Source organism: Mesoplodon bidens, assembly GCF_964165515.1.
Source record: "Mesoplodon bidens genome assembly, chromosome: 2".
Taxonomy (NCBI): Eukaryota; Metazoa; Chordata; class Mammalia; order Artiodactyla; family Ziphiidae; genus Mesoplodon; species Mesoplodon bidens.
The window spans coordinates 131135761-131159786 of NC_138177.1; the positions used below are offsets into that span (position 1 = coordinate 131135761).

General features: G+C 37.9%; 1 protein-coding gene across 1 annotated transcript in view; it reads right to left on the reverse strand.

Annotated features, from left to right (window-relative positions):
• Positions 1-24026, reverse strand: part of CACHD1 (cache domain containing 1) — a 231837-nt gene that overhangs the window by 122366 nt on the left and 85445 nt on the right. The window contains exon 2 of the mRNA XM_081225215.1: positions 16987-17049. Within this exon, the coding sequence (XP_081081341.1) occupies positions 16987-17049 (63 nt within the window). The remainder of the gene's footprint in view (positions 1-16986; positions 17050-24026) is intronic.

The following is a 24026-nucleotide window of genomic DNA, read 5'->3' on the forward strand; positions in this document are numbered from 1 at the left end:
TCCAAATAGACTGTAATAAATTAAGGATGTATATTGTAATTTCTAGAGCATACATTTAAAATATGTAAAGAAATATAGCTAAAAAGTAAAATAAAAGTCAAAAAACATTAAAAAATCCAAAATAAGGTAGGGAAGTAAAAAATAAAAAATGGAGGAGAAAATGGAAAAAAAAATAATAAAATAGTTGACCTAAATCCAACAATCAAACTAAATATTAATTGACTAAATACTCCCCATTAAAAGACAGAAATTATCAGAATAGCTAAAAAAAGAAAGAAGAAAAAGAAAGAAAGAAAGAAAATCTCAACTATATTCTGTCTACAAGATACACACTTTTAGCAATAGAGACTGAAAGTTAATGCTTGTGAAAAGACACACCATGCAAAAATAGGAGGCATATAAAGGTTGGATTAACTATGTTAATATCAGGTAAAATAGACTTTAAGGAAAGAGCACTTTCACCAGAGATAAACAATGATATTTCAAAATGTCACAATTTATAACTCAACAAGACCTAACAATCTTAAATGTGTACATGGCCCATAATGGAGCTTCAGAATACATAAGGTAACAATGCACAGAATTAAAGGGAAAAATATACAATTCCACCATTGTAGCTGAGGATATTAACACTCCTCTCTACAAATGATAAAATTAGACAAATTAAAAATCAGCCGTAAAACAAATGATCTGAACTATCAACCAGCTTAACCTAACGGATATATAAAGAACATAACAACCAACAACTGGAGAATACACATTCTTTTTAAGTTCACATGGTATATTCACCCAAGACAGATCCTATATACTGGGTCATAAAACCAATGTTTCAATAAATTAAGAAGGATTGAAAATCATACAGAGTCTGTTCTCTGACCACAATGGAATTAAATTAGAAATCAGTAACAATAAGATACCTAAGAAGACCCCAAATGTTTTGAAAGTGGATAACATACTTCAAAGTAATGCATGGGTCAAAGAAGAAATCACAGGGGAAATTAGGAAATATTTAAAAACTGAATGATAATAAAAATATATGATGTTCAACTTTGTGGGGTGTAACTAAAGCAGTTCTTAGAGGAAAGTTTATGGCTGTAAATTCTTCTATATGACAAAAAGAAAGGTGTAAAATCAATGAACTAAAGTTCCAATTTAAGAAGCAGGAAAAATAGCAAAACTAACCTGAAATATAAGGAAGGAAATAACAAAAAGCATAAATCCATGAAATAGAAAACAAACAAACAAAAAGCTAAGTTCAAGTTTTAAAAAATTGCTTATCACTAATTTGCTTTCCCATTCATTCTCTCGTTCTCTGTCACCTAGTTTATCCATTTTACTGATTTTTTAAAAGAACCAGTATTTCATTTGATTGATTGTTCTCTATTGTTCTTCTAGCCTACAGATATTAAAAGGCTAATAAAATTATGAATACTTTTATGCCAACAAATATGACAACTGAGGTGAAACGGACAAATTTCTTGGAAAAAAAATCAACTTACTAAAATTGACACAAAATAAGACAAAATCTGAAGAAAAACAAAAAGAAAAAGAAAAAGAAAGAAAACCCTAACCCCAGAAAACACCCAAACCTATAGCTATTAAAGAAACTGGATGATCAAAAGCCTGCCCTCAAAGAAAACTCCAGGTCCAGATGGTGCTCTGGTGAATTCTACCTAACATCAAAGGAAGGAATAACACCAAACTTATAATCTTGAGGAATTTCCATACTAGTTTTATAAAGTCAGTACCCTAAAACCAAAAAGTGATAAGTGAAAAAGGAAAAAGAATGAGTAAAAGAAAATCAGGAGTTTGGGGAGCAGTGTGGGCTGTAGTTATAAATATGGTGGTCACCTCTTTCAGAAGGTGACACTTGAGGACAGACTTGAAGGAAGCGAAGGCTCATGGGGATACATGTTGGAACAGAACCAGTGCAAAGGCCCTAAGGCAGGAATGTGCCAAGAAACAGCAAGGAGGCAAGTGTGGTATCCTGCAGGCCCAAGTCAGGAAAGTATCAACATATGAAGGGAAGAGGAAGGGATCAACTGTTCAGTACTAATGTTAGTGAAATACAACAAGGACCCTGGATTTAGCAAAGTGAAGGTCACCAGTGACCTTGAAAAGAGCGGTGTTGTGGGACTGGTAAGGCCAGAGAAGGTTTTAGAGAGAATGGGAGAACTGGATCTAGTGAGTATAGATACCTCTTGTGATGGGCTGCGCCTCAAAGGGGGAGAAAGAAACGGGGCAGTGGTTGGAGAGGGAGGTGGCGTCAAGAGAAGAGTTTTTTTTCTTGTGTGTTTAAGATAGAACAGCATGTTTACATGCTAATGGATGTGATTCTGAAGATAGAAAACTGATACCACAGAAGAGAGAGGGAGACTGTTAGAGGAATGCCCTTGGCCCAATGTCAGGTGCATCTCTCCTCTATGAGTATGCAGTTCTCCTACCAATTTGCCCATTTCAAAAGAATTCTGAAGTCTTCTAAAATCAGCCACTGCCAACAATCAATATTTTATGAAATGCTGCAATTATTATGAAGGTAATGCTTGCCATATCATTGAATAAATTGTTAACATAAATAATTACTAGAGTACTTGAAAAAAAAGTTAGAGCAAACTCTTGAAACATGTCCAAAGTAGCTTTGATTTTTTTAGTGATTCAATCAAGTGTCCCAAGAAGCTTTTCTTCCTTCCTTTTTTTTTTTTTTTTCACTGCTTTGTGTTTTATGGACCACATTTTGATATCTTCTAGGGCACTTGATCAAAAATTTAGTTTTCTTGATTCAGGTTCAATTTCATAGAATGCCCTTATGTGCTCACACAACTTAATCCTTAAAGTATTCAAAAATGGAGTCTATGGGAGGTGATCCACTCAAGAATGTGTGCATGGGATATTTATTTTCCCGAGGCTGTTGCCATAGTTTTTTGGCAGCAAAACTACATAATGAACTAATTAAAAATTTAAAACACATTGTTAGTCAATTTAGGACCACACTCTGAAGGTTAATTTAAAAGAAATGAGAAAAAGCAAGGAAAAGTCTATATACCATAGAAAGTTTTGTGGTAAGAGTCAAGAATCACAAAATGTTTTTTATTAGTTTTAATTATATTGCTCCCCTAACCAGAAAGATATTAACACGTTAGATTTACTGCCTAATTACATAGTATGCATAAGTCAGATCCAACTCTCAATAAGCTTTGATAGTAAAGAGGGAGGGCAAGAACCCTTGGGGCTCTAGTTTTCATTACCCCAAAGGAGAAATGATGGATAGAAAATGCAAGTCAGTATTCCAGATACTACGAAACATACAAAAACAAGCATAAAGAAGTGGTTCCTTTCCAACTAAAGATTGTGAGCTATAATTAAGAGGACATAGGTCAATAACCTACTTTGAATAACTAATCTGTTTTTGGCTTATCAAACAAATCTTTAGAAGCAGTTGTAATTGTTCTTATAATTGTTAAGAGGTTAGTGCCCTGGATGAAAGTGGAAACTACCTTTAGGGGCACTTAAGTCCCCAAACAAGGTGAGAGCCAGAAATGTGGGAAATAAGCCAGTGCCAGACCTTGCTTTTTACCCTGAGAATTGGGCATAATCTGGAGACCTTGAGCTTCCACTTTGATGATAGCACAGCACAACATGGATAAGAGAGAAACCTCAGGGCTTGGCCAAGGTGGGAAATCTGATAGGAGGTACTACATAAAACTATAACCCAAAGAGCTATGCTCTCAATACAATGAGGAAAACAGAAGCGATGGCTAGAAAATTAGAAAGACTCTACAGATATATGGAAATTTTAGAACATAGTTTTAAATAACTAATAGATCAAAGAAGAAATGATAAAATACACCTGAAACTAAACAATAAAAATAATACATATCATAGGTGGCCACTATTACCATACATATACAATACTTTTCTGGAGGCCAGTGTAGCAGGACACAGAAAAGAAATAAAAAATACAAGAATTAGAAAGAAAGAATCAAATCTATCTTATTTGCATATATAATTATTTACACAGAAAACCCAAAGGAATCTATAGGTAAATTATTAGGACTAATAGCTTAAGAAGATAATTAGATATAAAATAAATACATAGGACTCAATAGTAACAGAAAAATATGTTTAAAAAAAAATTCTTATATAATAGCAAATAGCCACAGATGCTCTCAAGAAAAATAAATGAGAGAGAGTGGCATGGACATATATACACTACCAAATGTAAAATAGATAACTAGTGGGAAGCAGCCGCATAGCACAGGGAGATCAGCTCGGTGCTTTGTGACCACCTAGAGGGGTGGCATAGGGAAGGTGGGAGGGAGACACAAGAGGGAGGAGATATGGGAACATATGTATATGTATAGCTGATTCACTTTGTTATAAAGCAGAAACTAACACACCATTGTAAAGCAATTATACTCCAAGAAAGATGTTAAAAAAAAGAAAGGAATTGCAAGTTAAAACAAAAATAAGATACTACAACACACCTATTAGAATGGCTAAAATCCAGAACATTGACAACATCAAATGCTGAAGAGGATGTGGAGTAACAGTAACTCTCATTCACTGCTGGTAGGAATGTAAAATGGTACAGCCACTTCTTAAGACAGTTTGGCAGTTCCTTGCACTATATATTGATACTTCACCATAATATCTGGCAATTGCACTCCTTGGTATTTGCTCAGTTGGACTGAAAACTTATGTCCACATAAAAATCTGCACACAAACTTACAGCAGCATTATTCATAATTGCTAAAATCTGGAAGCAACCAAGACGTCCCTTAATGTACAAGTGAATGAACAAGCTGACCTACATACATACAACGGAATATTATTCAGCCATTAAAAGCAATAAGGTAGCGAGCCTTGAAAAGACATGGAAGGACTGTAAATGCATATTGCAAAGGGAAATAAGTCAACCTGAAAATGCTATGTACTGTATTATTTCAGGGAAGAAATGGTCTACATTTTGTGCTTCAAAACTATAATTTTTAGTTTTTATGAAATTCATAATTTTTATGAAAGTTTTTATGAAATTAAAAACTTAAATGCAATTCTGTAAATGGCAAAACTATGGAAACAGTAAAAAGGTCAGTGGTTACCAGGGGCTCAAAGAGAGGAAAGGAAGGAAGATTAAACAAATGAAGCACAGGAGGTTTTAAGGAGGTGAAACTGTTCTGTTTGATAACATGATAGTGGATACATGACATTATACACTTGTCAAAATCCATAGAACTGTACAGAACAAGGAGTGTACTCTAATGTAAGCTATTAACTTTAGCTTTTAATAATAATGTATAAATATTGGTTCATTAAGTATAACAAATGTACCACACTAATGCAATTTTTTTCCTAATAGGGGAAACTGTGAGGAAGCAGAGGAGGTACATGGGAACTCTGTGTACTTTACTTTCTGGTCAATTTTTCTGTAAACCTAAAACTGCTCTAAAAATAAAGTCCACTAATTTTAAAAGGCAAAAAAAAAAAAAAAAGAAATGAAGGGGACAGTGTTACCCTTTGGAATACGTGGTACTGGCAGAGTGACAGATAAATACACCAGTGGAACCAAATCAAACTCACACATACGTGGAAACTTGACTAATGACTGAAAACAGATGAAAAAAAAGACAAATTGTTCAACAGATAGTATAAGAACACTTAGAAATACATATGGGGCAGAGGAAAAAGAAATTGAATACCTACTTCACATCCAACACTAAAATCAATTCCAGGTGGATAAAAGTCTTAAATGAGAAAGGCAAAAGTTTTAGAAGACAATAAAGGAGAAAATCTTTATGTCTTTGGGGCAGAATTTAACAACACACAATAAACAGAGGCCAAAAAGGAAAAGTTGTTTTTTGTTTAACTTATTAATAAATACTATAAAATATTTAGCTTGAGATAAGAAAGCAAAAGTTTAATTCAGTTAAAACGAACATTAAGATCTCTCAATATCATCAGTAAATCTCTTTGCTTTATGAAACCTGTCCCATAGAGATGACTATTTTTATTTATTTATTTTTTAAGATTTTTTTTTTGATGTGGGCCATTTTTAAAATCTTTATTGAATTTGTCACAATATTGCTTCTGTTTCATGTTTTGGTTTTTTGGCCGTGAGGCATGTGGAGATCTCAGCTCCCTGACCAGGGATTGAACCTGCACCCCCTGCGTTGGAAGGCGAAGTCTTAACCACTGGATCAGCAGGGAGGTCCGAGATGACTACTTTTAAAGGAAAAGACTGGTTTAAAAAAACCTGACTATTAAAATTAAAACTTCAATTCTTTAAAAGATATCATAAAGAAAGTGAAAAGAAAAGCCACACATTGGGAGAACATTTATATTTATGAAACATAAACCTGTAAGGGAATCTAATATGGTAACCACTGGCCATATGGGGCTACTTTATTAAAATTAAATTAAATTAAATTTAAAATTTAATTACTCAGTAGCTCTAGCTACATTTCAAGTGCTCAGTAGCCACATGTGGCTAGCGGCTGCTTGATTAGCACCAATATGAAACATCTCCATCATCACAGAAGTCTCTTTTGGACAGAGCTGATATAGAACATGTGTGGAATATTTAAACTTCTAAAATAAAGAAACAACCCAATTTTAAAAATGGACAAAAGACATTAGCAGACATTTGACACAACAAAACAACAAACATACAAACATGAACCATAAACATGTAAAAAGTCATTTCAACCTCATTAGTAATCAGGGTAAAACAAATTAAACCCATTAGATGTAATTTCAGACACCCCAAACTGGGAAAAGATTAAAACTCAGTAACACCAAGTATTGAAGACGGTACAGAGCAGCACATTTCCAGTACTCTGTCTGTAGGAAGGTAACCCGTGGCAACAACTGTGGAAGCAGTTTTGCATTATCCAGACACATTGAACACTCTGGTACCCAGCAATTCTACTCTAGAGAAGGGATTCTCCACCTGAGCTAAACAGTCCATCTCCTCACCTAGGGCACTTGGAACATGTATAGATAAACACACACTAGCATTTAATTGGCAGAGGTGAGGGATAATAATGTTCCTGCAATTCAAAGAATTATTCCACCTGAACTCTGCACCAGGAGATGTGAACAACAGCAACAAAAATTACGACACTAGAAACAACCCAAACATCACCAACAGAAAAATGGATACATAAACTGCATTTAATGGAATACCACAGAATTGGAAATAAAGGCACCTTAGTTACAGATATCAACATAGGTGATTTTAAGGAATATAATGCTCAGTAAAATAGCAAGATATATAAATAATACACTTAAGATGTATATAAAGAACAAAAACAGTCAAATAATGAATTTGCAGATATATATATATATATCTCAAACACACAGACACACACAGACACACACAAGCAAAGGAATGGCTAACAAAAAAATCAGGATAGACTTATCTCTGGGAGAGGAAAGGAGGTACCACCTGGGAAGGTCACATAGGGGCTTTCTGAAGTACCGGTAATGCTTTATTTCTTTATATGGGTAGTAGGTTGAGGTGTTCATTTTAATATAGTATTTCTTTATTCTACTCATATGTTTTATATACTCTTTACATGTTTGATATCTTTCACAATTTTTAAAAAGTCAGCTCAATTACTCATTATCTAGGATCCTTGACCTTTCTGAACTTGGTTAGTAATAATAACTCCACCTACCTTACAGAGTTATTCTGAAGTTTCAAGGAGATAATATATATGAAAGTGTGAATGACTGTGATGGGGGATAGAACAGGAAACCTACAAGGTAAGCATTTCCCTAAAGATTTCATTCTGGTACTGTCCAGGATCACAGGGCCCAAAGTTCCTGGGTAGTTATTAATGAAGTCAAGAAGATGCGAGGAACTCTCTGTTTTGTCACTTTAGAATGGGAATAACTCTAGTCCAATTCAAGCCACAAGAGTATCACAATATTGAAGGGAGAGCAGATACTCGGTAAATATGTAAATCTAAGCTTTTATTATTATTGTTGTTGTTAGAGTGACCAGAGGACTGAAAGGGCCTGGAAATCTTGTCATAGAAGAAGAAATTATCCACGACCTGGGTATTTTAAATTTTAGACTAAATGATAATTATCTCCAAATACTGGATGCAAAAGAGGCATAAGATCTATTTTGTCCAGGGTTCTTCTAAAGAGACTGGAGAAATTAGAGAAAAGTTAAAAAGTACATTCCTAGGGCTTCCCTGGTGGCGCAGTGGTTAAGAGTCTGCCTGCCGATGCAGGGGACGCGTGTTAGTGCCCTGGTCCGGGAAGATCCCACATGCTGCGGAGCGGCTGGGTCCGTGAGCCATGGCCGCTGAGCCTGCGCGTCCGGAGCCTGTGCTCCGCAACAGGAGAGTCCACAATAGTGAGAGGCCCGCGTACCGGAAAAAAAAAAAAGTACATTCCTAGTCAATATAAAAGAGAACTTTTTGACAATCAAAGAGAGAAGGCAGAACTGACGATGTGGTGACTCTCCTTTATCTGACTTATTCAGCCAAAGACAGTTTAGCAGAGACTGCTGTTTTGTATGAAAATACAGATTTTAAAAATAAACTCTGTTAAAATAAAAATACAGATAATATAACTTAGTGTAAACTTACTTTGAAAACTAGCTCTTTTATGTATTAGTCATGAGACTATAGCTAACTTATTCTATCTTTTGGAGTTTCACCTACCTCATCTGTAATAAGGATAGTATCTTTCCTTCGGGTTATATGGAAAAAATCAATGTGATAATATACTGAAATCACCAGTGTTCTATGTGTGCTAAATCAGCTACTAATAATTTTTAAAAATTATTATGGAAGGCTTCCCAACTTGTTCACATCTAGATAAAAAGAAAAAAGAACATCACTCCAAGAAAACAAAACAACTTTCATGTTCAAAAACCAGTGAAAGGACTTCCGGGTAAGATGGCGGAAGAGTAAGACGCGGAGATCACCTTCCTCCACACAGATACACCAGAAATACAGCTACACGTGGAACAACTCCTACAGAACACCTACTGAACGCTGGCAGAAGACCCCAGACCTCCCAAAAGGCAAGAAACTCCCCACATACCTGGGTAGGGCAAAGCGGAGAGATTCCCGCACAGAGGATCGGTGCCGAGCGGCACTCACCAGCACGGGAAACTTGTCTGCTCGCCCCGGCGGCGCTGGAAGCTGAGGCTCGGGCCTCGATCAGAGCGCAGGGAGAGGACTGGGGCTGGCGGCGAGAACTCAGCCGGAAGGGGGCTAGTGGGCCACAGCTAGCCGGCAGGGAGTCCGGGAAAACTCTGGAGCTGCCGAAGAGGCAAGAGACTTTTTCTTCCCTCTTGGTTTCCTGGTGCGCGAGGAGAGGGGATTAAGAGCGCTGCTTAAAGGGGCTCCACAAACGGGCGCGAGTCACGACTGAAAGCGCGGAGCCCAGTGACGGGCATGGGACGCTGGGGCTGCTGCTGCCGCCGCCAAGAAGCCTGTGTGCGAGCGCAGGTCACTGCCCACACCGCCCTTCCGGGAGCCTGTGCAGCCCGCCACTGCCGGGGTCCCGGGATCAGGGGCGGCTTCCCTGGGAGAACGCACGGCGCGCCTCGGGCTGGTGCAACGTCACGCCGACCTCTGCCGCTGCAGGCTCGCCCCGCACTCCGTGCCCCTTCCTCCCGCCCGGACTGAGTGAGCCAGAGTCACCGAAGAGGCTGCTCCTTTAACCCTGTCCTGTCTGAGCGAAGAACAGACGCCCTCCGGCGACCTACACGCAGAGGCGGGGCCAAATCCAAAGATGAGACCCAGGAGCTGTGAGAACAAAGAAGAGAAAGGGAAACCTCTCCCAGCAGCCTCAGAAGCAGCGGATTAAAGCTCCACTCTCAACTTGACGTACCCTGCATCTGTGGAATACATGAATGGACAACAAATCATCCCAAATTGAGGAGCCAGGAGTCAGTGCTGTGCCTCTGAGGTGGGAGAGCCAACTTCAGGACACTGGTCCACAAGAGACCTCCCAGCTCCACATAATATCAAACGGCGAAAATCTTCCAGAGATCTCCATCTCAACACCAGCACCCAGCTTCACTCAATGACCAGCAAGCTACAGTGCTGGACACCCTATGCCAAACAACTAGCAAGACAGGAACACAACACCACCCATTAGCAGAGAGGTGGCCTAAAATCATAAAAAGTCCACAGACACCCCAAAACACACCACCAGACGTGGACCTGCCCACCAGAAAGACAAGATCCAGCCTCATCCACCAGAACACAGGCACTAGTCCCCTCCACCAGGAAGCCTACACAACCCACTAAACCAACCTTAGCCACTGGGGACAGACACCAAAAACAACGGGAACTACGAACCTGCAGCCTGCAAAAAGGAGACCCCAAACACAGTAACGTAAGCAAAATGAGAAGACAGAAAAACATACAGCAGGAGAAGGAGCAAGATAAAAACCCACCAGACCTAACAAATGAAGAGGTAATAGGCAGTCTACCTGAAAAAGAATTCAGAATAATGATGGTAAAGATGATCCAAGATTCTATTTCCAAGATCCAAAATCTTGGACCTAGAATAGACAAAATGCAAGAAACAGTTAACAAGGACCTAGAAGAACTAAAGATGAATCAAGCATCGATTAAAAACACAATACATGAAATAAAAAATACTCTAGACGGGATCAATAGCAGAATAACTGAGGCAGAAGAACGGATAAGTGAGGTGGAAGATAAAATAGTGGAAATAACTGCTGCAGAGCAAAATAAAGAAAAAAGAATGAAAAGAACAGAGGACAGTCTCAGAGACCTCTGGGACAACATTAAACGCACCAACATTCGAATTATAGGGGTTCCAGAAGAAGAAGAGAAAAAGAAAGGGACTGAGAAAATATTTGAAGAGATTATAGTTGAAAACTTCCCTAATATGGGAAAGGAAATAGTTAATCAAGTCCAGGAGGCACAGAGAGTCCCATACAGAAGAAATCCAAGGAGAAATACGCCAAGACACTCATTAATCAAACTGTCAAAAATTAAACACAAAGAAATCATATTAAAAGCAGCAAGGCAAAAACAACAAATAACACACAAGGGAATCCCCATTAGGATAACAGCTGATCTCTCAGCAGAAACTCTACAAGCCAGAAGGGAGTGGCAGGACATAATTAAAGTGATGAAGGAGAAAAACCTGCAACCAAGATTACTCTACCCAGCAAGGATCTCATTCAGATTTGATGGAGAAATTAAAACCTTTACAGACAAGCAAAAGCTGAGAGAGTTCAGCACCACCAAACCAGCTTTACAACAAATGCTAAACGAACTTCTCTAGGCAAGAAACACAATGAAGGAAAAGACGTACAATAACGAACTCAAAACAATTAAGGAAATGGGAATAGGAACATACATATCGATAATTACCTTAAATGTAAATGGACTAAATGCTCCCACCAAAAGACACAGATTGGCTGAATGGATACAAAAACAAGACCCACATATATGCTGTCTACAAGAGACCTACTTCAGACCTAGAGACACATACAGACTGAAAGTAAGGGGATGGAAAAAGATATTCCATGCAAATGGAAACCAAAAGAAAGCTGGAGTAGCAATTCTCATATCAGACAAAATAGACTTTAAAATAAAGACTACTAGAAGAGACAAAGAAGGACACTACATAATGATCAAGGGATCGATCCAAGAAGAAGATATAACAATTGTAAATATTTATGCACCAAACATAGGAGCACCTCAATACATAAGGCAAATACTAACAGCCATAAAAGGAGAAATCGACAGTAACACACTCATAGTAGGGGACTTTAACACCCCACTTTCACCAATGGACAGATCATCCAAAATGAAAATAAATAAGGAAACACAACCTTTAAATGATACATTACACAAGATGGACTTAATTGATATTTATAGGACATTCCATCCAAAAACAACAGAATACACATTTTTCTCAAGTGCTCATGGAACATTCTCCAGGATAGATCATATCTTGGGTCCCAAATCAAGCCTTGGTAAATTTAAGAAAATTGAAATTGTATCAAGTATCTTTTCCGACCACAACACTATGAGACTAGATATCAATTACAGGAAAAGAGCTGTAAAAAATACAAACACATGGAGGCTAAACAATACACTACTTAATAACAAAGTGATCACTGAAGAAATCAAAGGGGAAATTAAAAAATACCTAGAAACAAATGACAATGGAGACACGACGACCCAAAACCTATGGGATGCAGCAAAAGCAGTCCTAAGAGGGAAGTTTATAGCAATACAATCCCACCTTAAGAAACAGGAAACATCTTGAATAAACAACCTAACCTTGCACCTAAAGCAATTAGAGAAAGAAGAACAAAAACATCCCAAAGTTAGCAGAAGGAAAGAAATCATAAAAATCAGATCAGAAATAAATGAAAAAGAAATGAAGGAAACGATAGCAAAGATCAATAAAACTAAAAGCTGGTTCTTTGAGAAGATAAACAAAATTGATGAACCATTAGCCAGACTCATCAAGAAAAAAAGGGAGAAGACTCAAATCAATAGAATTAGAAATGAAAAAGGAGAAGTAACAACTGACACTGCAGAAATACAAAAGATCATGAGAGATTACTACAAGCAACTCTATGCCAATAAAATGGACAACCTGGAAGAAATGGACAAATTCTTAGAAATGCACAACCTGCCAAGACTGAATCAGGAAGAAATAGAAAATATGAACAGACCAATCACAAGCACTGAAATTGAAACTGTGATAAAAAATCTTCCAACAAACAAAAGCCCAGGACCAGATGGCTTCACAGGCGAATTCTATCAAACATTTAGAGAAGAGCTAACACCCATCCTTCTCAAACTCTTCCAAAATATAGCAGAGGGAGGAACACTCCCAAACTCATTCTACGAGGCCACCATCACCTTGATACCAAAACCAGACAAGGATGTCACAAAGAAAGAAAACTACAGGCCAATATCACTGATGAACATAGATGCAAAAATCCTCAACAAAATACTAGCAAACAGAATCCAACAGCACATTAAAAGGATCATACACCATGATCAAGTGGGGTTTATTCCAGGAATGCAAGGATTCTTCAATATACGCAAATCAATCAACGTGATACACCATATTAACAAATTGAAGGAGAAAAACCATATGATCATCTCAATAGATGCAGAGAAAGCTTTCGACAAGATTCAACACCCATTTATGATAAAAACCCTGCAGAAAGTAGGCATAGAGGGAACTTTCCTCAACGTAATAAAGGCCATATATGACAAACCCACAGCCAGCATCGTCCTCAATGGTGAAAAACTGAAACCATTTCCACTAAGATCAGGAACAAGACAAGGTTGCCCACTCTCACCACTCTTATTCAACATAGTTTTGGAAGTTTTAGCCACAGCAATCAGAGAAGAAAAGGAAATAAAAGGAATCCAAATCGGAAAAGAAGAAGTAAAGCTGTCACTGTTTTCAGATGACATGATACTGTACATAGAGAATCCTACAGATGCTACCAGAAAACTAATAGAGCTAATCAATGAATTTGGTAAAGTTGCAGGATACAAAATTAATGCACAGAAATCTCTGGCATTCCTATACATTAATGATGAAAAATCTGAAAGTGAAATCAAGAAAACACTCCCATTTACCACTGCAACAAAAAGAATAAAATATCTAGGAATAAACCTACCTAAGGAGACAAAAGACCTGTATGCAGAAAATTATAAGACACTGATGAAAGAAATTAAAGATGATACAAATAGATGGAGAGAGGTACCATGTTCTTGGATTGGAAGAATCAACATTGTGAAAATGACTCTACTACCCAAAGCAATCTACAGATTCAATGCAATCCCTATCAAACTACCACTGGCATTTTTCACAGAACTAGAACAAAAAATTTCACAATTTGTATGGAAACACAAAAGACCCCGAATAGCCAAAGCAATCTTGAGAACGAAAAATGGAGCTGGAGGAATCAGGCTCCCTGACTTCAGACTATACTACAAAGCTACAGTAATCAAGACAGTATGGTACTGGCACAAAAAGAGAAAGATAGATCAATGGAACAGGATAGAAAGCCCAGAGATAAACCCACGGACATATGGTCACCTTATCTTTGATAAAGGAGGCAGGAATGTACAGTGGAGAAAGGACAGTCTCTTCAATAAGTGGTGCTGGGAAAACTGGATAGGGACATGTAAAAGTATGAGATTAGATCACTCCCGAACACCATACACAAAAATAAGCTCAAAATGGATTAAAGACCTAAATGTAAGGCCAGACACTATCAAACTCTTAGAGGAAAACATAGGCAGAACACTGTATGACATAAATCACAGCAAGATCCTTTTTGACCCACCTCCTAGAGAAATGGAAATAAAGACAAAAATAAACACATGGGACCTAATGAAACTTCAAAGCTTTTGCACAGCAAAGGAAACCATAAACAAGACCAAAAGACAACCCTCAGAATGGGAGAAAATATTTGTAAATGAAGCAACTGACAAAGGATTAATCTCCAAAATTTATAAGCAGCTCATGCAGCTCAATAACAAAAACACAAACAACCCAATCCAAAAATGGGCAGAAGACCTAAATAGACACTTCTCTACAGAAGATATACAGACTGCCAACAAACACATGAAAGGATGCTCAACATCTTTGCTCATTAGAGAAATGCAAATCAAAACTACAATGAGATATCATCTCACACCAGTCAGAATGGCCATCATCAAAAAATCTAGAAACAATAAATGCTGGAGAGGGTGTGGAAAAAAAGGAACACTCTTGCACTGCTGGTGGGAATGTGAATTGGTACAGCCACTATGGAGAACGGTATGGAGGTTCCTTAAAAAACTACAAATAGAGCTACCATATGACCCAGCAATCCCACTACTGGGCATATACCCTGAGAAAACCATAATTCAAAAAGAGACATGTACCAAAATGTTCATAGCAGCCCTATTTACAATAGCCCGGAGATGGAAACAACCTAAGTGTCCATCATCAGATGAATGGGTAAAGAAGATGTGGCACATATATACAATGGAATATTACTCAGCCATAAAAAGAAATGATATTGAGCTATTTATAATGAGGTGGATGGACCTAGAGTCTGTCATACAGAGTGAAGTAAGTCAGAAAGAGAAAGACAAATACTGTATGCTGACACATATATATGGAATTTAAGAAAAAAAAATGTCATGAAGAACATATGGGTAAGACAGGAATAAAGACACAGACCTATTAGAGAATGGACTTGAGGATATGGGGAGGGGGAAGGGTAAGCTGTGACAAAGTGAAAGAGCGGCATGGACATATATACACTACCAAACGTAAGGTAGATAGCTAGTGGGAAGCAGCCGCATAGCACAGGGAGATCAGCTCGGTGCTTTGTGACCGCCTGGAGGGGTGGGATAGGGAGGGTGGGAGGGAGACGCAAAAGGGAGGGGATATGGGAACATATGTATATGTATAACTGATTAAATTTGTTATAAAGCAAAAAAAAAAAAAAAACAGTGAAGGAAGAACTTGTATCTGTTACTCAAGAAAAGCAGTAAAACTGATATCCCTGGATCAGTTTCTTGAAAATGTTATCAAATGGCCTTTGGTCTCCCAAAAAGTTTCCTTGAACATGCTTTGTGTAGAAACCTTCCCCTATAAAAACTCTTTTAAATTTCACGACCCTAAAGCACTTTCCAGTGTGCTGGAATAAAAATAAGACAGGAATTATGAAGGTAAGATTTGATATAGCAAACCACATTCACTACAATTCAGGTCATTAGTTTTTAAAAATATCTAAAGCTAAGAAAAAGGGTACATGCTTAATGGCTTATATCCTCTAAATTTAACCTGCAGAAACCAATAAAGATCTTTAATGTCTATAAATAAGAGACGCTGAACTTCAAGATCAAATTACAGTAATTTATTATAAATAAATATCCTATTAATAACTTCACTTTAATGATACTTGCAAAACTTTGTCCTCCTGCATAGCACTTCTGAAGTTCAGATCAAGTCAAGCTGTTTTCCATGAATAAGGTAAAGGCCCCAGAGAGTTTAAATTATTATGTATTTTCCTATAGTTATCTTTTTATTCTGTGGAAGCACTCTGCTACACTCTGGTTTTTAGTTTGGTCCTGTTTTTTACTTAAGTCTCCAGCCTAGCTTCAAATTACTAGTCAGTGGTCACATGGTGTAATGAAGTTGGTGGATTAACTGAAATTAAAACCCAGAATCCTCTTTACCACCCTTCTTTTCAAGCACAGATCAATTATTTATGACCAAGTTCACCAACACTATGTTTTAATTTAGGAAGCAGTCCATTAGAAGCCAGCTATAAATAAAGTAAATAGAATCTGGCCTCAGAACTTTTTGACCTCACAGAGCATTGAGAAGATGGGAGAAAAGCAGCAATGGAAGAATACAAGCAGAGGAAAGAAAAATAAAAGAACAAAAGAAGCCAACATCCACTGAGCTGCTTCTATGTCAGGCCTTCCACCTAAAGCATTTCACTTATTCTCAGTTAATTTGACATTACTTCATCTCACAACTCCATCATGCAGATACTATGTCCCTCTGATTTAAGAGTGAGAAACTGTAGCTCAAAAGGCTAAATTGCTTCCTGGGAGTCATGAAGTAAGTAGGAAAACCAGAATGTGACCTGGGGTTTGTCTGATTCCAAAGCCTGGGCACTTTTTCCTATAGCCGATGAAATAATTTCTAATATTTTAAAATTTGAGTAGTTTAGGAATTTCCAAAACAATAACAAGGCACTAAATAATATTTTTCAAAGTATAACATGAATAGCAGAAAGCCATCTATATAACCATTATTTCAACTGCTTATAAGAACGTGAAGTGGGAGGTTGTCACCATTTTGCTTAAGATGTATATGAAATCATACACAGAAAACAACAGACAGCCTCACGTGGAGATTGGAAAGTGTAATGAAGTCACATCCAAAAGCAAGACAAAGACAGAGAATGTCAAGTGCTAAATCACGTCTTACCTGCTGTACTTCACTTTCTCCATTTGAGATTTTCTCAGTGTAAACAAAGGAGTTGAATATCCGCTGCAAGGAAAAGAAAATGAACAAACATTAGATTTTCTAAATAAGACAGCCATTTTCTATAGGAATGTGTATGTGAATAAGCTGTTTACAGCACAAATAGAATCAAGCAGAGAAATTTAATTAAAATAGTTATTTTACACAGAGAAATCCAAATATCAGCCAAAGTCAATCACACTTAATGTAAGCAATACCCATCCACTTCTGTAGTGAAATAAACCAGATGTTACGCTATATTTTTCATTTTCAAAAATACATTTAATTATAGATTTCCGGAGCCCATGCCATTTTATCCGACTGGTATAATCTGACAAAGTTGTGTTTCTCATTTAAATCCTGCACTCCCTGAATGCTGTAATTGTTTACAGACACTACAGTCTAATGTAATCAAGCTCTTTAAAAAAGATTCTTTCCATATTCCCTCATGTCCCTGTCCAACTGGTACCTACCCAATATTGTCTATCACCTTCATTACCCAAGCAGCCCCTCGAAAGAGTAAAATAATAGGGCTTGCCAAATATGTGTGGCCTTAAGAGAGAATCCAGTCCTTACATGCCAGGAAATAAGATGGCCGTGCCAAGACATCAGTCCAAACTGCGGCACACAAGCACACACATTCTTCCCGCTGGTCTCTGCCTCGCTGGTACCCAGTCCTGCAGACATTGCCTGCATTTACAACATCTTGCAGACTTATGACTTTACCAAACCCCACCATTACTGACCAATCACAAGAGATTAACCTGTAACAAACCGAAAAAAAAAAAAAAAGAGAACCCAAGAAACGTATCTGTTAGGGACTGGTTAAAAAAAAAAAAGGAACAGCAGTCTCATCATTTATCCTAAAACTTTAAAGATACCTCTGGAACTCTCCAGTTGAGTAAGGAGTCAGACATGGAGATGTCAGCCAAAATTTCCCGTGTTCTTTTGTATCCTACTGACAAGGGTTTGTCAGCATCTGGGACAGCTTCCCAGACAGCCTAACACACCTGCATGGTGGTGATGAGAAAGTCAAATGCCAAGTTCATCAAGTGCTGTGCGAATGAAGTAAAATCAAGGCGCTGGGGCTGGGGGAGGGGTGGGGTGGGGGGGTGTTGCTGGGGGAAGGGAAGCAAACACACTTGGGAAAGATGGAGATGGAATGGGATGGAATTACAGTCTGGAAAATTCTAATTACAAATTATCATAATTTTTCAATGCGGCACTCATTCAGTCAACAGATGCTTACTGTCTTTTTCTTTCCTGAAAATGACTTGCTGATAGGAAAGGTACAGATTTTTAGTAATGGTGATAATGATACTGGCGACTAGTTATTAAATGTTTACTGCTGGGCAGACACTATTCTAAGGCATGTTACACCTATATACCTATTTCAGTCCCATAAAACACCTTTGTGACAAGCACTATTATTATCCCCATTATATGAGTATATATGAGGAAACAGAAGCATATTTTATTGAGTGCCTAATGCAATTCACATTGTACCTCATATGCATTTCTTATGTAATTACAAAATTCCTGCAGCTCCAAAGATGAAAAACGAAGATGCTGGGAAATTAGGTAATGTACCCAAAGTCAGTTGGCAAGGCTGGAATTTGAACCCAGGCAGTGCAACTCCAGTTATGGTGCTACTAACCCTATTGTCTCATGAGCATTTCCTACCTGGTAGCTTGACACATATGAAAAACACTCCTGTTAAGGAGCTAACACCCAAACATAATGCAGATCAACAATCCCTTTATGTGTAATTCTAAAATTCAAAAGGCTCTGAAAATCATAAGTTTTGCATAACACATTTGCTAGCAAAATATGACATGACCTGAACTTACTGGCAATAAATCCTGAGCTGATGTGTATTTATAGTCTTTATTAAACCACTTAGTGTATTTATTCTTTTTGATGCAGATGTACTAATGCATCTGATTATAGGGTTCTGCTTTAGATTTCACTGGGGGTGTTTCATCATCAAGGTGCATCAGGATTCTGAATCCTAAAACAGACATCATTTTGGAGAAGGAATTATAAATCTGCAGACCTCCAGCCCCAGTCTTCTGGTGAACACCTTAGTTCACTAGACAACAATGCTTTTAGAGGCTGTGTCAATGTCACTGCCACCTACACTCCCAGACCATATTCTCTATTTTTATATAATTTGATTTTCACAACCTGCTCAGTACCAAGAGTGCAGGTTTATTAAAAACTAACGTAATTCATGAAGTGTCTCCATATCTTGATGAGTGTGGTCAATTTCTTATTTCATTTCTGGCAGCGATATTTCAGTTGATACATTATCTGTCCTATCCTGGGAGGTGTTCCCCCAAGAGGTGACTGATGGAGTAACCCACGTTCTGGGAAGCAAACCAGATCCACTTTGCTCAAAACAACTACCAAGGGCCACACCTAATGAGGAACCTCAGATCCTTCCCTCTTCTTTATTGTTAAAAGAAAGGTGAATTCCTCAGTAGTAATAAGGAATATAAGCCAGGAAGTGTTTGCCAGGCCGTGTCCAGCCCCTGTTTAACTCATTCATTTTCTTAACAATTACTATCAATCATGATGGCCAACACTTTTATTAAAGACTTTTATGGCTTATAAGTGTTTCTATATTCTCAACACCTAATAAAAATTAGGTGGGTAATAGAAAATTTTAAAAGAAAGAAGTTATAGACGTGAGCAGTAGTGATCTTACAGACTACTTAGATATTTTATACAACCCTCTTACCACCCCAGAAGTGAAAGGTGGCCTGCTAGAATAATAGTTTGGAGCTATCACCAAGCAAACAACTTTTTGCCCCTCTCCCCGCAGCGGGGAAGGGTGTTAGGGAAAGGCCAGTAGAACCTAGACAAGTAACTCACAACTAAACAGGTCAGCCAGCCACATCTGGTGCAAGGTTAAAAGTTCAGGCTTAGTTGTGTGTCCAAGATCTCAAGGTATAGAGTGATATTCCATTACGCTCTAGATTAATGGCCAGTAATAATCTTTCTTAAAATGCAGGGCCTGCTAAGCCCAGTTCTCAAAGGCTTATTAGGCTTAGTACTTTCATAGTTTACAGTTTCACATAGATGATCTCATTTGATCCCTACAACAACCCAATGTGGGAGACAGCAATCTGAAACCTATTTTACAGATTAAAAACTACAGCTCAGAAGTTAGAAAACGTGTCACAGGTAAAAAATTCAAGTGTTGAGGTCTAAACCTAGGTCGTGAGTTAAAAACAGGCATTGCTTCTAGCAAAACTATTAAATTTATTCACATCACCTTTTCATTCAGGATAATCTAGAAATCCTAATATCAGCATGCAGAAAAAGAGTGAAGATTGAGGTCTTTTTCTATCAATTTTATTTTAAGCAAGATACAATGTGCTGGTATAACTTTATATACATATGACCAATGTCAGGCATAACTAATAAGAGTCCCAGACAAAGGTTTTATCTTTTATTACTTTCTATTGCTACGTAAAACTGTGAAAGGAATAGAATACAGAGTTTTCTGAGCATTTTATTTTTAATTTGAGAGCCAGGAATTCCAAATGATACACCTAGCTGACATTTTCGTGACTGCAAGAGTTTCTTGGTTGTCAGAGGACTTGAAAAGTGGAAATGGAAAAAAGTTTTCTTAAAACATGACATGAAGAGCAATCCCAAAAGGTCAGATTGTTCGTCTTCTCTGATGTTTTACTCCCAGTAACAGGGTTAGGATGTAGGTGGGTAGGGTGGGCATGCCACATTCTATTTCCAAGTTGTCACTTTCCCTTACTCAAATTCCCTCAAGGACCAAAGGAATTCCAGACATTTGAACTCTTAATTTGAGCACAATCTGGAGGGAGTTTGAAGTCAATCTCCTTGGTGTACAAATCCCTGGAAGTAAAGGCAAACATATTGCTTGTTCTTGCCCATTACTCTTCTCATTCTTGTCAAATACTAGAAGTAAAAATACACTTTGTTGTATAGTGAAAGCATCATTAAAATGGGTGAGGGGTTTTTACAAGTTATTTTAAGGAGAAATAGTTCACTGACTCCTCTTTGTCAGTCATATTAATTTCCATAATCAAAAGAACAACAACATGCCTTATTCTTAAGCTCAAGGCAACTAAGTACTCTGATCTAAAGACAAAACTGATCTTTCCCTCATTAAAACACATACCTTGGAAAACTGGTGGTATCTTCTGAAGTTAATTATATGCATATCCTATGACCCAGCAGTTCTCATCCTGGTATATACTTAGCAGAAATGTGTTCGTGTTTATCAAAAGAAATCTTAAGAATGTTCATAGCAGCACTACTCATAATAGCCCCAACCTGGAAATTACCCAAATGCCTATCAGCAACAGAATAGACAAACTGTGTGAATTCACACAGTCAAATATTTGGGCAAGATGAAAATGAACACACAATTGTAACATGCATCAACATGATGACTCTTATAAACATATTACTGAGTGAAAGAAGCCAGACACCAGGACACAAAGAATGTTAATTCCATTTATATCAAGTTCAAAAACAGGCAAAACTAACCTAGCCTATTAGAAGCCAAGATAGTGGTTACATTTTGTGGGAGAGTCAACTGAATAGGGCATGAAGCCTGCTTTCGGGATGCTGAAATGTTCTGTCTCTTGATCTAGGTGCTGGTTACAGGGATGTGTTCACTTTTGTGAGAACTCATCCAGCTGTACATTTATGACTGTGCACTGTGCTGTATGTATGCTATACTTCAATAAATCTACTTTAAACACACATTCTAGGCAGTCTCCTTAAAATATACCCTAGACAAATGTTTTTGTATATTTTAAAAATCATTTATGCAGTTTTAAAAAGGACAATAATCTGTTAACTGGGCTATTATAAATACTTTAAAAAAAATCTACACCCCAATCTGCAACCAGATGAAATTAGACAGTACGGATACTGGAGAGTCACCTAGCAATTTACAGATAAGGTCTCCTGAGCTTTCCCTGAGGCTACATATTAATTACTCCCTCAAACTCTAAGTATATACCATGACTTAGTTCTTCAGCTTCCCATCAATGGTACTGTACTAACCTGAATTTCCAGCAAGAAAAAAGTTGTCTTTATCTGAGTCTCATCCAACCTGGATGCTCTAAACTTATATAACACAATTTAATCAAATCTCCTCTTTGCATATTCTGTTCTTTTATTCCCTAAGCGCTGCCTTCCCCCTTCTCCCCCAAAGAAGAAATTAAAGAGCCACATTACACATGGGCTTCCCTGGTGGTGCAGTGGTTGAGTCCGCCTGCCGATGCAGGGGACACGGGTTCGTGCCCCGGTCTGGGAAGATCCCACATGCCGCGGAGCGGCTGGGCCCGTGAGCCATGGCCGCTGAGCCTGCGCGTCCGGAACGGGAGAGGCCACAACAGTGAGAGGCCCGCATACCGCAAAAAGAAAGAAAAAAAAAAGAGCCACATTACACTTGAATACAGTTCTCCTACCTCTCCCGCAAGAAAAGAAAAAAAGACATCCTGCTCTGTGTGTGTGTGTATATGTGTGTGTGTGCTCGCGTGTATAGGTGGAGGGGGAGCTACTTTCCCTCACCTCTTAAGGGCTGCAACTTAGTCCTTCCCTGTCCCCAAGTCCTCACTCCACTGACCCACCCTCCCTACCCACCATCTTTCCCTCCCAAATCTCTCTATTAATTGAGCCTGCTTAACAGATGGCAAGAGAATTCCACTTAACTGGAACAGGAACAATTACATGAGTGTTTAATAAGATGGTCAATCCTGACAGTTGGCTCCACCTTCACTCCTCCAACAGCTCTGCCAAATTTTAACTAGATGTTTAAATGAATGGTATAGCACAAAACCACAGAGGAGAAATAAATACCTCTAACAAGCCTAATAAGATTCTGTTGGACTCCCTCCCTGATCTTTGCTAAGAAAATGCAGGACTGAATTTTTATTCAAAAGCGTATTCTCTTGACGTTTACAGGTCTCTGTCACAAGCCAATTTGGCTGACAGTTTACTAACAGCTTCATTCCTCTCTGAATCTCTTCCTACTGTTCTAGGAATTGTGGCCAAAGGGAAGGAAAATATAGATCACCACTGTTATGTCAGGATGTTGACCAACATTAACCATGCTGTCATTAAAACAAACTCCAACAATCACTGGACAGGGAATTAATGGCAACTTAATTTAAGTGTTTCAGGGAAGAAAACATATGCATAACTCTATTCTCCCCTAAGCATACCCCATGAATAAGCTTTTGCTAGGTTATAAGGGATCACTCTGTCCAGAGTAGACATTGTCCGATTTTTACCAGACTATTTAACCTCACACTGTTGAACATATGGAAGGTCCAGAAAAATGACATCCTCTAAGGAGGCTTCATCATCTGCATTCTGAGATCACAAACCTGGTGCCACAACTCTCCATCATTAAAAAAAAAAATCTCTAAATTTGTTCATCTGGATACAGGTAGTTCAAGAAAACAGTTTACCAAGAGTACTGTAAAGGTTACCACTAAAAAAAAAAATAGTAATAACCTAACTGTCCAATAGGGGACCAATTAATTACACTTCATCCAATCAATAATATACTGTGCAGCTAATAAAAGTGTTTACAATGATTTTTGTTATTGTTCATATTTTAAAATGAGCATTTTAATACACAAATATTGTTTTAATTATATGTGTGTAAGGGGGGTATATTATACCCCCCTTATATATATACCCCCTAATATACACAGTGTTACCGTGTATATTAACAAGGGCACAGAATGGATTCGGGTGCTTTGCAACACATCACCTCACTTAATACTCATAGCAACCCTTCATAGTAGTTAGCTACTATGTCATCATTTTACAAGTGAGAAAACTGAGGTCTTCGAAGTTTGGTTTGCCCAAATGTAGAACATTGTAATTAAGTGGCCAAGTCTGGGTGCAAAATTTGCCTAACTCCAAAGTTTATGTATCATCCTCCATGTAATCATCACCTTAATAGAGAAAACTTAGGTAAAATCTAGAAAGTG